The sequence below is a fragment of the Monodelphis domestica genome, chromosome 3 (assembly GCF_027887165.1).
Source record: "Monodelphis domestica isolate mMonDom1 chromosome 3, mMonDom1.pri, whole genome shotgun sequence".
NCBI lineage: Eukaryota > Metazoa > Chordata > Mammalia > Didelphimorphia > Didelphidae > Monodelphis > Monodelphis domestica.
The window spans coordinates 390,400,171-390,414,427 of record NC_077229.1 but is presented as its reverse complement, the minus strand read 5'-3'; the positions used below and the strand labels follow the sequence as shown (position 1 = coordinate 390,414,427).

The 14,257-nt window shown below is 35.7% G+C and overlaps 1 protein-coding gene across 1 annotated transcript in view; it reads left to right on the top strand.

The window, feature by feature from the left end:
• ADAMTS16 (ADAM metallopeptidase with thrombospondin type 1 motif 16) overlaps positions 1–14,257 on the top strand; it is a 261,354-nt gene that overhangs the window by 108,540 nt on the left and 138,557 nt on the right. Inside the window, exons 10-11 of the mRNA XM_001370697.4 lie at positions 7,104–7,257; positions 13,380–13,475. Of these exons, the coding sequence (XP_001370734.2) occupies positions 7,104–7,257; positions 13,380–13,475 (250 nt within the window). The remainder of the gene's footprint in view (positions 1–7,103; positions 7,258–13,379; positions 13,476–14,257) is intronic.

The following is a 14,257-nucleotide window of genomic DNA, read 5'->3' as shown; positions in this document are numbered from 1 at the left end:
ATGTAAATATACATACAAAGATCAGCCTACATATATATTTTGGGAAGTTAAAAGTATGTTCCTTGTCAAACATCCCCATGATTTTCAGTATTCCACTGTACCTTGTTTTGATATATGATCCAGTGATGGCTCCTTATGTAGCCCCTTGTTGCTTTCTATGTCTTCATAAAAGAATGGTTTCTATATTCATTTTATTTTTTAAACTGTTGCAAATTTTTGACCTTAGAAAAGAGACTTAATTTCCAACTAGATTAAGAACACAAACAATGATGTTGGCCACTTTCTTTCAGTTTCATACATCTCATGAAAAACTGCAATTTTTTTTAGTAATATAGAAATAAGATATTTGTTTACCATCCTTTTCCTTTGTAAAATACGAATCCCAAAAGGAAACTGAGGGAAAGATGCTTCTCTTAAATAAATCCTTTCTGAACCTTTTTTAAAGAGGTCACAGTGTTGGCTTCATTATTCTAGGAAAAGTAGGTGAAAATCTTTTCCTTCTAATGATTATATTTATGTGTTTGCAAGCCAATAAAACAGAAAATGAGGGGAAAATACATGGTGAAATAAAAGCAATGTGACTTCACCTGAGAAGGGGAGATGGGAAGAGAGGGATAATCAGAAGTTATCTCCAACAAAATTAGACCTACAATTATTTTATTTATTATGGTCATAATCAGATCATAGAATTCAAACTAGAGGGGAACATTGGAGTCTACTACAACCCACTTCCCAATTTCATGATAAAATAATGAATTCCAGAGAAGTTAAATAACTTTCCCAGGGTAACCCAACTATTATGCATCAGAGGCAGGCTCTAAACCCAGGTCCACTTGACACCAAGTCTAGTACTCTATCTACTATGCCTCTCAAATAATATTTTTCTTAAAACAAATTAAAAGAATTATTTCTCTTCATTGTTGTTCTTCCCTTCATCTACCATTTACATCTTCTAGTACCCATTTTAAGTATGCTACTTACTTATCAGGCTACAGTGACTAGTAGTCTCTTGAGGTTCTGTGTAGTATGTGGAATGTAGTTTGGACCTTGAGACACAAGAAAACCAAATACTGATCCCATCAGATGTCAGTATGATGTTTTGCAAGTCATTTAACTCACAGATGAGTTAAATGTTTTCTCATCAGTAAAATAAAGATAATGAATTTTTCAGTGACTGTCTCTCGAGATTCTTTCCAATAGTATAACATTATGGAAATCATAGAATCACAAATTTACACATGAAAGGAACCTCAGAGGTCATCGAATCCAAGACCTTCAATTTACAAAAAAGGAAATGTATTGTCCAATGTCACTCAAGTAGAAAATTTCTGAGAAAGAATCCAAACCCAGATCTTCTTGAGTTCAATTCCAGTGCTCTGGCCATTATGTCATAATTCTGTTAGCCATTCTCAAAAAATATTGACTCAGGGCAGCTGGGTGACTCAGTGGAATGAGAGTCAGGCCTAGAGATGGGAGGTCCTAGGTTCAAATCTGACCTCAGACACTTCTCAGCTGTGTGACCCTGGGCAAGTCACTTGACCCCCATTCTCTAACCCTTACCACTCTTCTGCCTTGGAGCCAATACGTAGGTAAGGAGCCAATACGAAGGTAAGGGTTTTAAAAAAATATTGACTGATTCCCTCCTCACCTTCTGATTTGAGACTAGTCCTTTGTCCCTTAGGGGAATGATGGTTCTTTTAACCTTCAGCTGTTATTCTGATATTACAAAATTTAAAGGAATATTATTTATTTGAATGAACAACACTTTAGAAATTTCTGTATATAATCTCAGTGTTTTCTTTCAAACTTTTTATCATCATTGCAAAAAAGGAGGAAGTGGTTCTTTGTACCACTCTAACTGACCATGGCATGATGTCATGAAATATTTGCATCTGTTTACAATTTTTCTCATCTAATAAGGAATCTCAGAGGTCAACTCTCCAATCTCTTTATTCTACTGATGCCCAGGAAAGTGAATTGACTTTTCTAGTGGTCAAAGGTAGTAAGAGCCAAAAGTAGAATTTGAACCCCAGTCTCTTATTTTCAGACTCTGGGCTTTTTCTAATGACTATAATGCTTCTAGAAATTGATAGCATTGAGTTTAAAGGAAGAAAGAGAGCACCTTTTCAATAAAACTTGGTCATTCACCTTTTGTTGGAGTAAAAATTATGTGCTATCCAGAATTATTTTGCCTTCTTTAACAGGCAAAATAGAGGAAGAAGTATGGCGTAATTGATCAAAAAACATAGGAAAAGTACCTATGAAATCAGAAGACCCAAGTGCAAATCTTGCTTCTGATACATATTAGTCATAAAACCATGGAAAATCATCAAATCTCTTAGCATCTCAAGCAACTCTCCAAGACTGTAAATGGAGGCATGAGTTTTAAATCTTTATAAGTAGAGGGAATTTCCATACAAGAATTGTTGTCCAGTCTTGTCTGACTCTTGGTGACTCCTCTGACTTGTCCATGAGGTTTTCCTGGCAATGATTCCGGAGTACCATTTACCATTTCTTTCTCCAGTGTGTCCCCATTTTATATATGAGGAACTGAGGCAAATAGGGGTTAAGTGACTTGCTAAGGATCACACAGCTAATGAATGTCTGAAGCCACATTGTAACTCAGATCTTTTCAATTCCAGACCAGTGCTCTATTCACATGGCACCACCAACCTGCTCCCATCTCAGAATAACCTACACCAATGTAATCACAGATCAAGAACAACAAAAACAACAAAATTGTTGAAAACTAGCTCTAGAATCACCTATTACTTCCTCCACAATCACAACCTCTATTTGCTCAACAATAAGAGAAAAAAGAGAAAGGTTTTTTGTTTTTGTTTTTGTTTTTTACCTCATGTTGTAAGATCTCTTCAATTTAATTCAGTTAATCAAAGTATGCATGACCCTGTGCTAGGAGATAGGAAATGTTAGGATATTTCTCCTCTTTTTTTCTCTAATTTTAAAGAGAAAAGGAGCTCCTTTTACTTGGAGTAATATAATAAAAATGTTTAGCTTCAGTATAAAGTCTGAAATAACATAACGAAAGTTATTATTGTCAGAGATGGTTGTGGAAACATCCTTATCTCAAATGCTATCTCAAATTTCCCATTCCACTGAAATCACTAGACCAGTATCAGCACATTTTTTGAAGATATAGGGGGAATAAAGTACTCTTTAACTTGGTGAAATGCTAATGGAGGCCAATTCTATTTCTCTTTTTGTTTACACTGACTGCCAGCCATGATCTACAATACAACTCAGCTCTTTGGTTATTACCATGAGATAAAGGACATTTTCCTGGTTCACCCCCTTTACTCCTGAGGGTAGCTAGGATGTCATCTAAGTGTTCCCTTTTGCCTGATTACCAAGTCTTCCTGCAATAATTCTGGAATGCAATTTTACTTTGGAGGATTTGGCTAATTCCCCCTAGACCACACACTAGTAATTAAATCTAAAACTTAAATCAATTAAGATTTCACTGAATCAACTAGTTAGTTGACTTTTTGAAGTAAATCTCAGAGAAACTTCAGACCAAAGCTTGAAGTGCTTAATTTAATCAGCAGGGCTTTTGCTTTATTTGAAATGACCCATTACAAGTCAGATACTTTTCTTGAGCCTGAATTAGTCATGCTCTTGGTGACTCCATAAATCTGAGTCTGTATTCTGTCACACATATGTGTGTGGACTTCCTGGATCATGTGTACTCACCAGCAATTAGATGGGTATTTGGCCCCATGCCCATCTCTGAGTAAGAAGTAAAAGAAAACTTTTCACAGATGAATCTATTTTTCTTAATAAGAAGATTAGCATTTAGACAGTGTAAAACAGAATAAAGTAAATGAACTCTGAGGCTTCTGAAAATCTAAAAGCAACCTTTGTGCCATGGCCAGAGAGTTTGGAGAGAGTTTTTTTGGTTTTGTTTTTTTAGTGTAAGCTCTAAGCCCATCATCCTGTTGACATGTCATGTCCTTAAAATATTTTCTATTAATATATACAAACCTCATCCCAATTAGTCATGTCTGTACCAGTGGCCTATAGTTTCAGGAAAATTTAGCTCAATCATTTAAAAGTAATAGGGCACATCATAATTTCATCCTCAAGTAATTTCTTACATGTGATTATTTTATTTTCAGCTACTTAATGATCAATGAAAACAAGCAAAACTAAAATGTAATGCTTTTAATCTAGAGGAATACTTGGGCTTTCTACTTGTTCCCTTGCACAGTGCCTCCAAGCAACAGGGATATGACCTTGGTTCTTGATGCCATGCTGTTAGAATTTAGCCTCTAACAAATCTTGCCAATATGGAAACATTTTGATTAAGGATAATTGATGTATGTAATCCCCAAGATGACCCATCTATGTATAGTCAGAATCACCACAAGGGTAGCTATTAAAGGATGAATTAGAATCACAAATCTTTTAAGAAATCATAAAGGAATTATGATTTGCTCTGGTAGAGACAGACACAGACTAATTCAATCACAAGTTGTTGAAATATTGTATTGAAAACCAATTGTAGGACCTAAAATTAAATGTTGATGATTTGTATGAGAATATGTGAAGCAAAAAATTGTCCTTCATAGAAAGAAAACACACACACACACACACACACACACACACACACACACATATATTTAAATAATATGTTTTTTCAAAGGTCATATTTTATTATAAATTTGCCAGGTGCATTTATCCAGGAGAGGGAGAAGATGAAGTTGGTATGTGAAACCCTAAAACTTTGGTGGAGGCAGCACATTTGCATTAGAAAGTAAAACTGTTCATAGTGGAACTAAAGGAACTGAATGTGCTACTAAACTAGTTAGCTGTCCTTGAGTGCCCATTTTGTGTTTCTATTTTTATATAAAGAGGAGGTCAAACTAGATGATGTCTAAGGTTCCTTCCAGCTCAACTATTTTCTGATTTAATAACAAGAATAGGATAACAATGTCAGATTTAACTTATGAGTTATTTTCTCATTGAATTTGAAAGCTGAATGCAAACTTATTCTTAGAAAAATAAATATCTCATTCATATAATATGATCTCAGTGTTCAGGAGCTTTTAGAATAGCAAATGCCAGGTGATGTTGTAATAGATTTCTAAAGAACTGAATAAAATTATACTAGCGTGTATATTTTCTGGTAATATAATTGAATTTTGATAGCCAATTCTTAAAACAAATTAGGGAAAATGATTTCCCTTTACCTTGATGATGGTATGGAAAAGCATTGTGGTATAGTGAGTCATCCATGGAGTTAGAAAGAGATAGTTTTAATGCCTACCCCTGACAGCCACGCAGACTATATGACTCTGGACATGTCACTTAATATCTCAGCATTCCTGGAAACTTTATAAGACTCCAAGTTGCAGAAAAGGTGTTGACCTACATTAGTAGAGGGAGTTTACTCACTATGTAATCCCCCATCCACTGAAATCACATTCAGGCTCTCTCTTAACAAATTGAAGTTATTCTAATACTATTTTTAAGTATAGCAAATGATAAAAATAGCATTTATTAATGATCTACAGGGGAAATCTACACTGACAGACCTAGATTTTGCTTACACAAAACATTTTCCCAGTCTCCCATCCATGATATAGGTATATCATTAATCCCATTATAACTCAGAGATAATAAGGATACATGAGAGAGTACATGAATCATTCCATCCATTAATAAGCAATCAGTAAATGCATGCTATGTTATATTATGTTGTGTTATAAGATACAAAAATGAAAGTGGAATGTAATCTGTCCTCTATGGAGCTTATATTCTATTGGGTGAAACAACAGGTATTAGACAGAGAAATACAAAAAATTTACATATATATAAAATTGATTTTTTGAGTTCTCTAAAAGAAATAAGTTATAGGATTTCAGAAATTTTCCTAATCACCAAATTAAGATGGCATCTCTCTCTTTTCATGTTTTTTCCTCAGTGATTATAATAGTACTTCTTATTGTAATATCTCTCCATTTTATCTGTGTTCTGAGATTCCTAAGAGAGCCTTTATTATCTTTATCTCCCTCTCCACCCTTGCTCACACACACACACACACACACACACACACACACACACACACACACACACATACACACACTGCTTAATTGTTTAGCATAGTGCCTTGGACAGAGTTGTTACTCAAGGGATATTAATTGAATGAATGAATGAATGAGGAAAATCCTATGTGTGTGCAAACCTTAAATCCTAGAAGGAAACTTAGAGGTGATCTAGTCCAACCTCCTCATTTTCCAGATGAAGTAACTACATTAACTACGGTGATGTCTTTGCTGTCTTGATTCCTTGCCATCTTAAATAAGTGCTCAGAATTTCTTGGCCAGTGTGAGGACTCCATGTTCCACTCCTTCCTTCCCCCCAGTGTTCTGGATTTATACCTTATAAAACTCACTCACTAAGAAGGTGATAATCTGTTTGTATTTGTTTGTTTTTGTTAGAGGGGAGGGAGTGAAGGAACTCAGCAGTGGTTTTGACAATATTGAATCTACATTTAAATTTGTGATTCTGGTCAGGAATTGGCCTAGACCTAGATTATTGCTGGCGGAAATTTTTATACAGTTCAGTAAAGGACTAATAGAAGCTGTAAACTATTGTCCAGGTGGCACCAGTCCTCCAATCATCACTGTGAAGAAACTTCCAAGTAGGCAGGCTGTGTTTTGACAGCCGCAACATCCACTTCCACAGACATATCCTTTGATTGTTCCTGGCAAACAGTATCCTCTCTCTCTGGAGCATGAAGCTCTGGTTCAGAAGAGGTATCTGGGGTAAGGACTTCTCACAGTAGACAGCTGGTTGCAATTACTCAAGTTCACCTTTCCCCACAGTCTATAGTCAGGACTAAATTGCTCTTTGGAAGGGGTGAAATGCATTATTGATAATTTCAGAAAATGTGGATGGTATATATAGAGCTGCAGTTAGAAGAAATGTAATTATTAAGCCTCAAGAGGAGAATAGTTTCCACTACCCTTTGCAAAGTGTCTTTATTCTATATGATGAGAACAAAAGCAAAACAATGTGTGTATCCTCTGCTAACTCCCTCTGGTCAACACATATGGCCCCATTCCCTCTCTGTGTTTTAGCACTGCTCAAGCCATATGCCTTGCCGATCAGCCTAAGCCTGTGAATGAATACAAGTATCCTGAAAAGCTGCCTGGAGAGTTATATGATGCCAACACACAATGCAAGTGGCAATTCGGAGAGAAGGCCAAGCTTTGCATGTTGGACTTCAAAAAGGCAAGAGATTGTGTTGGAATGCTTGATTCAATGCAATTGATATTAGAGTGGAATTTTTTTAAATTTAATTACAAGAACTCTTTACTACATACCATTGACCTGTACTTCAAATTAACTCAAAGTCATTTACTTATAGCATGCCTCGCACCAGTCCCTGTGCTGGGTACTAGGGAAACATATTAAAAACGCAATCTCTACCCTCAAGGATCTTACATTTTATTGTATAGAAATAATGTGTATATAGACAGGGGCAATGTGATAAAGTGGCTAGAGTTCTTGATCTGGCATCAATAAGTCCTGCATTTGAACGTATTCCCCTTCAGATGTGGGTGATAATAGGCAAGCATTTGAGCTAGTCCTTTAAGTCCAATTATAGCATTTGGTCCACTGCACCATGCTGTCATTCTACTATTATTGAATTAGCAAAATTTAACGTACTATAAAGTGAACATATACAAAAATGTACAATCTAAATGCAAAAAAAAAATAGGAAGAAGGAAAGGGAAATGGGAGAAGCGCTTTTAAGTGCCTACTATGTGCCAGGCACTGGGCAAAGTGGTTTCCAAAAGTATTCTAATTTTGTAACAAGGAGGGAAAAGTAGCATTAATACTGAAAGAATTACGAAAAGCCTAAGCCTAAACTTAACCCACCATGGTGGTTCTTAAGCCTTGAATGAAGCTAAAAGTTGGAAAGGAATACCAAAAATATACAATATATAATAGAGCAGAGACATTTTGACAAGAAATGGGCCTATATGAACACTTATGGAGAAAAGTGCTTGAGTCTGAGAAGCTGAAACAGCCTTCATCTCAGGATATTTCTTTCTACCCTGTGGAGTAGTATTCATTCTTCATCAAAAAAACTTCTAGTTATTTGTGTCTGTGTCAGGTCACAAACTGGTTTCTATTAATTTTAATGAAGATAGCAGAGGCTGTTCATTATCCTAAATGCATAGATTCCAGGAAGAGAAGAAGGGAATGGAAATACAGAAAAGGTACTTTTTAGTAAACAAACCTTTTAAATAAACAAGTACAATGAAGCCTGAACAGCTAACAGAAAACAATAAATTCAAAGACTGACACAGAGACACAAAGTGCTAAATAGGAAAATGGGCAGATGTGTGCACCAGCAGTCACACAGTTAAGGGGCACATGTTAATAATGATGATTAGTGCTATACTGTCATCAAACTGCTTAAAAACTAAACAAAACAAACCACATAACTAACATAAAGCATCCTGATGAGATCAAATTCATTTTAATACATAATTAGTTTACATAAGGAATATGGATGAGGCTATGGTTTAGCTGAAAATAGGAATCTCTCTGATGAGAAAACTACCTATGGCAATATGAGTAGTTACCTTCTTTACCACAGCAAAAACATGTTAAGCAACTTATCCAGGTTTATATGATGACTGTCAGGGGTGATTTGAACCCAGATCTTCACAGTCATAATAAGCTCTCTATCCCCTATTCCATGGTGCTTCTCTATCAATATATTTATATGTGTGATATATACATATATTACATAATGTAGTGTATACTGTGTATTATTACCCTTAGCCCTTTCCCCAAGAAGATCTACTCCTGCCTATTGTTTGTGGAAAATAAAATTTGTGGTAAACTTATTGCCAAGTCAAAAACTTGATCCTGAAAATTCCATCTACTAAAATAATGTTGTATGCATCTTAATACTTATATATATTTAATCTGGCAAACCTATAAGTGTCTATTTTGGTACAAGTCATAAGGAATATAATGACAGAAATAAAAATATTATCTGCCTTCAAAGAACTTGTGTTCAACTGAAGATACCAATATTATCATTATCATTATTATTATAAGTTATAATTCATCTTTATTAAAACCAACCTTAAGGAGAAAACAGTCCTCCCTTAAAATATGGAGCAAAAGAGGTAAAGAATTAGGAGCAAAAATGCCAAGAATCCTCTAAATATACTACTATGCAAATACAATTTGCCCTGATTTCTTCCATAATCAAAATTTTTGCCATAGTAATTTATTTTTTATTTTAGAATATTTATCTACTACCTTGTTTTGTCAACATTTGTGGTCTGACTCTGAAAAATAGGATGTAAAGTACCAGAGTTTTGTTTTGTTTTTAACATTTGATGCCCTTGGTGACATGAGCACAGTTGCTATACACTAGAGCAATGATGGTGAACCTTTTAAAGTTGGAGTGCCAGGTAGGCCCCACCCTCCCAAACGCCACCCCCCCAGATCCAGTGCTGTGCCTACCCCCCCTAGAGACTATGTGATGTGCCCCTCCCCCTCCAAGTGCCTGGTGCACCCTGCCCCCCCTTACTCCACAAATGGGAGGGAGAAAACACCCCCATTGGGCTGCTGGGTAGAGGGATAGGTGATGTAAAAAAATGGCCTCAGACACATGGAGAAGGGGAAAGACGGAACTTCCCTGAATCTTTCTAGTAATGAACTCAGTGGGGGCGGGGGTAGGAAGGGTTATCTCATGACCTTAGACAGTGCTCTGCATGCCATCTTTGGCATTTGTGCCATAGTTTAACATCATTGCACTATGGTATCCCCAGAAACTTTTGCCTTCAGGCTTCATTACTTCTGACTCATGATTTATTGTATCTGTTATTCTGAATGTTTGCAGGAAAAGGTTATAATGTTATATTAATTAAAACTAAAGTTATATGATAACTGGGAAAAAATTTTGGGAAACTGAACCCAAGTTAATTTTCATTTCCATTCTCAAAATCAATAGCTAGCTCTCATTCATTTCCACAAGCTTTTTTTTTTTTTAACCTTTAGAAAAGTCAAAAGAGGGAAGTGGGCTTATCAACAGGATTTGGTGAAAAGACAGGAAAGAAAGGTATGCATTTTTTCCTCTGCTCACTGAGACAGGGCAGGATCAAGTCAAATTGGAAAAGAGGAAAGGTTGACATGAGAATATCTTTTCCAGTTTTCTCAGGTTCAAGAAAGATAGATGGATATTACCAATAGTGGCATGGAAATATTCTGGAAAATTTTTTTTTCTCAATGGAAAGACAATAATATCTCTGGACATTGTTATTATTATGCTTGTTGGTTTTTTTCTCTTTTTTAAGGAGGAGGTTGAGTTATTGATCTCTCAAACTCTCTACTAGTTTTATAATTTTGGTTATAATGAATAATGATATTGGATATCCCTTAGTCAATTGCATAGGATAAAAGAATTGAGAATCCCAAAGAAGTAGGAAGTCCGATGGTATGGGAATTAACGTAGTTAGCTCATCTTCTAGGAATCATAATATCATAGTTCTTACCTTTTGGAGCTATACCTCCCATGTCACATTTATCAGTGGAAAACAAATGCATTCATCTTCATGAAGTGAACAAATATTTTTTCTCCTTTATCTTAAAATGAAGGCTCTGATGTTAACAAAGAGGCACCACATGGGGGGAATTAGATATCCCAATGGAGAGAAAACTAGGCCTGGATATGGGAGATTCTAAATTCAAATCTGACCTCAGACACTTCCTAGTTGTGTGATTCTGAGCAAATCACTTAATTCCCATTGTCTAGTCGTTCCTGCTCTTCTGCCTTGGAACTGATATACAGTATTGATTCCAAGAAAGAATTTAAGGGTTGAGAGAGAGAGAGAGAGAGAGAGAGAGAGAGAGAGAGAGAGAGAGAGAGAGAGAGAGAGAGAGAGAAAGAGAGAATAGCTATACTGGATAGAGATAGAAGTGCCAGAATTCAAATCCCACCTAAGACTTATAGATCTGATATATAACTCTAGGAACTCAGTTAACATCTCAGTGTCCCCAAGAAGTTCTCTATGACTAGGCCATGAAGAAATTGCTAGTCTGCAGATATACCAGTGCTATTAAACTAAAACATATTCCTGTGGGTACCTAATGCCTTAATAAACCACATATTAAAATTATCTGTGTTGTTTTTATTTATTTTATTAAATATTTCTGAGTTACATTTAAATCTGATTCTGGCCATGCTGGAGAATGTTGTAATGTGTATGACATCTCTAGCCTATTCCAATGAAGCCATAGTTTCAATTAAAAAAACTTTAATATACTTTATCTATTCACAGTCATTATTTCTTGAATATTCATAGATGTTGATACATGGTTTTAGAATATTTTTAAAGAACAAAGTCTGGGTCAAATGTGTTCATATCCAGATATAACAGGCAGTTAGGTTCCACATAGTGCCTAGAGTGCCTCACCTGAATTCAGAAAGTCCTGAGATCAAATGTAACCTCAGATATTTTCTAGCCATATTTAGCCTCAGTTTGTCAAAGTTTCCTCATCAATAAAACTAAGATGAAAATAGCACGTACCTTTCAAAATTGTTATGAGGATCAAATGACATCATAATTTTTAAAGTATTTACCAACTTAATACTGTTGATGATATTAGTATTATGATTTCAATTCATATATACTATATTTAGATTTCCTGTTAGTCAGTAATTAGAGCAGCTAGGTGGCACAATGGATAGAGTGCACTCATCTTCCTGAGTTCATATATGGCCTCTGACACTTAACTAGTTGCGTAACTGGGAAAGTCACTTGACTCTGTTTTCTTTAATTTTCTCATCTAAAAAATGAGCTGGAGATACTGTAGTTTCTGTGCCAAGAATAATCCAAATGGGCTCACAAATAATTGGACATGACTGAACAACAAAAATTAGTCAATATGCTACCTTAGTTTTTTCCTACATTTTCTCTTGAAAAGATACCCATCCTTCATCATTTTAGATCTCTTCAAGTGCTCTGGTATATACCAGTTGATATCTGGATTCTCTCATTGCTCCCAAATGATTCACAGCTTATCTTCAAAGAAAGAATTCTTCCTTCACTCTCTTTTATATAGCCAACCTCCTGTATCATCATGTGTCATCAGTGTCCTAAACTTACCTATCAAGGGAACATATGAGGGTATTTCTGCCCAGACATTACATTTTGTCATTTTCTATCACTAGAGTATGAGTCCCACACATTCAAACCCCATCAAGAGAGCTCTGTTTATTCCTCCGTGCTATATCAGGCAGTAGTCATCTCTGGTGAGAAACTGAGCCCTCCTGTCTGCTCATTACAGAATCAGGAGAGTCCAGGCTGCTGTGTTCATTCCAGCAGGTCTAGGGCCAAATTCCTTGTGGCTTTAATTCATCAATGTCAGTTTGGCTAAGAATTCTGTATTCCAACACAAAGTGTTAGTTAAAATAAGGAGCGGCTCACTGAGAGGTAGAAAACTTGACATTGGTAAGAGCAAGATCAGTAACAGTAACACTCTTACCATTGTGACTATTGTGAACAGAGGGAGGAGATGGTATTTTTGGCACCACATCAAACACAGCAGTGAGGAGTGAGATAGCTTCTTTTCAGTCTAATACTGCTCAGATATCTTTCTGGAGTCTCTTAAAATAATGAAGCTTGCTTTCCCATTGATTTGAACCATAGATGGTTGCAAATAGTTCCAGGATTATCAGAACTGGGTGCCAATGTTAAGACATCAAAAGTTTGTCTTATTAATTCTCTCAAGTTCATAAAAGCTAGTACACACAGGTAGTGATTACATGAAGAACTTATTCAGAAACACAAACCTCCAAACCTTAACCTCCTGAAATATATTAATTACATTTAGGGAGAACAAGACTCAAGTAGTTATAATGGAAAGAGAATAAAAGATATTGCTTTTATGAAATTGCTCAATAGTGTGACTTTGGTAATTATGCAATAGAAAAGGAAATTTTGGCATTCGAGTACCTGAAACACACTGCCTTGAAAAGAAAAATATTTGAATATAAAATATTTGACTGTGGCTATTCTGAAGAACCCAGTGTCACCTTCTATGCCATGACAAGGTACAAAAGGAAGAGGGGTCTATTGAGGAATCTTAACATATCATCAAAATTTTGGAAAATTAACAATAATACACTTCATATGTTATTTCCTTTGACTATAAAATTAAGTCAGTGATTCAGACCCTATCTCCCCCACTTTACATGGAAAGAAAATGAGGTTTTGTAGGTATATATTAATACTGGGTATCACAAGGCTAGAAAGTAACAGTGCTGCTGGTAGTTGGATTGTTTTACTAGTGATGTTCTGACCTTTCATTTTCCCCTGTAGGATATATGTAAAGCTCTATGGTGCCATCGAATTGGAAGAAAATGTGAAACAAAATTTATGCCAGCTGCAGAAGGCACTATTTGTGGTCATGATATGGTAAGAGTAATTGCATAGGTACTTAAATCTTCTTTTGATTCCAAGTCCAACATTCTAACCACTATCCCATAAGGGATCTTGCTATCACCTACTAATATTCTACTTCTGTGCTCATGAACTCTCAAGTTCCTTTATCTTAACACAACATTCTATCTCTCCCTCTACCTTTTAGCTCCTAACACTATGTGACCTCAATTCTTTCCTGAGTCATCACCCTTGCACTATTTTCCCTTCCTTCCCCCCCTTCCCTACTTCAAACCTTTGTTGAGTAAATTCAAGGCTACATGATCCTCTTTGTCATACCTTTCCCAATCATACTTTGCTAGCCCTTAATTTTGGATTTCTTACATCATCTACCACCTTCTGTCCTATTTCTGTATTGTGAACAGAGGTAAAAAAAAAATCACAAAATCATGTTGACTAGATCCACTACCAATTTATATTACATCATTTCAATTGGGTTTTCACTAAAGTAAGCTAATAGTTTTTCTTTCCTGATCAATTGCATTTATTAACTGTTTATTGACTGACTGACTTTTGCCATAGCAGATATTTCATACTTTTTTATCCTTCCTCAGATTCATGATATCCCCTCCATTATCCTCTCAAAGAAGCATTTTGCCAAATATCTCACTAAAAACAAAAAATAGAGGCCATCTGGAATATTCTCCATCCTCTTCCCTATAATATATCTAATATAACAGACATCTTCCACCACTATCTCCCCCTATTCACAGGCTGACTCTCAAGATACAACTTCATACTTACCATTTCAAGATAGT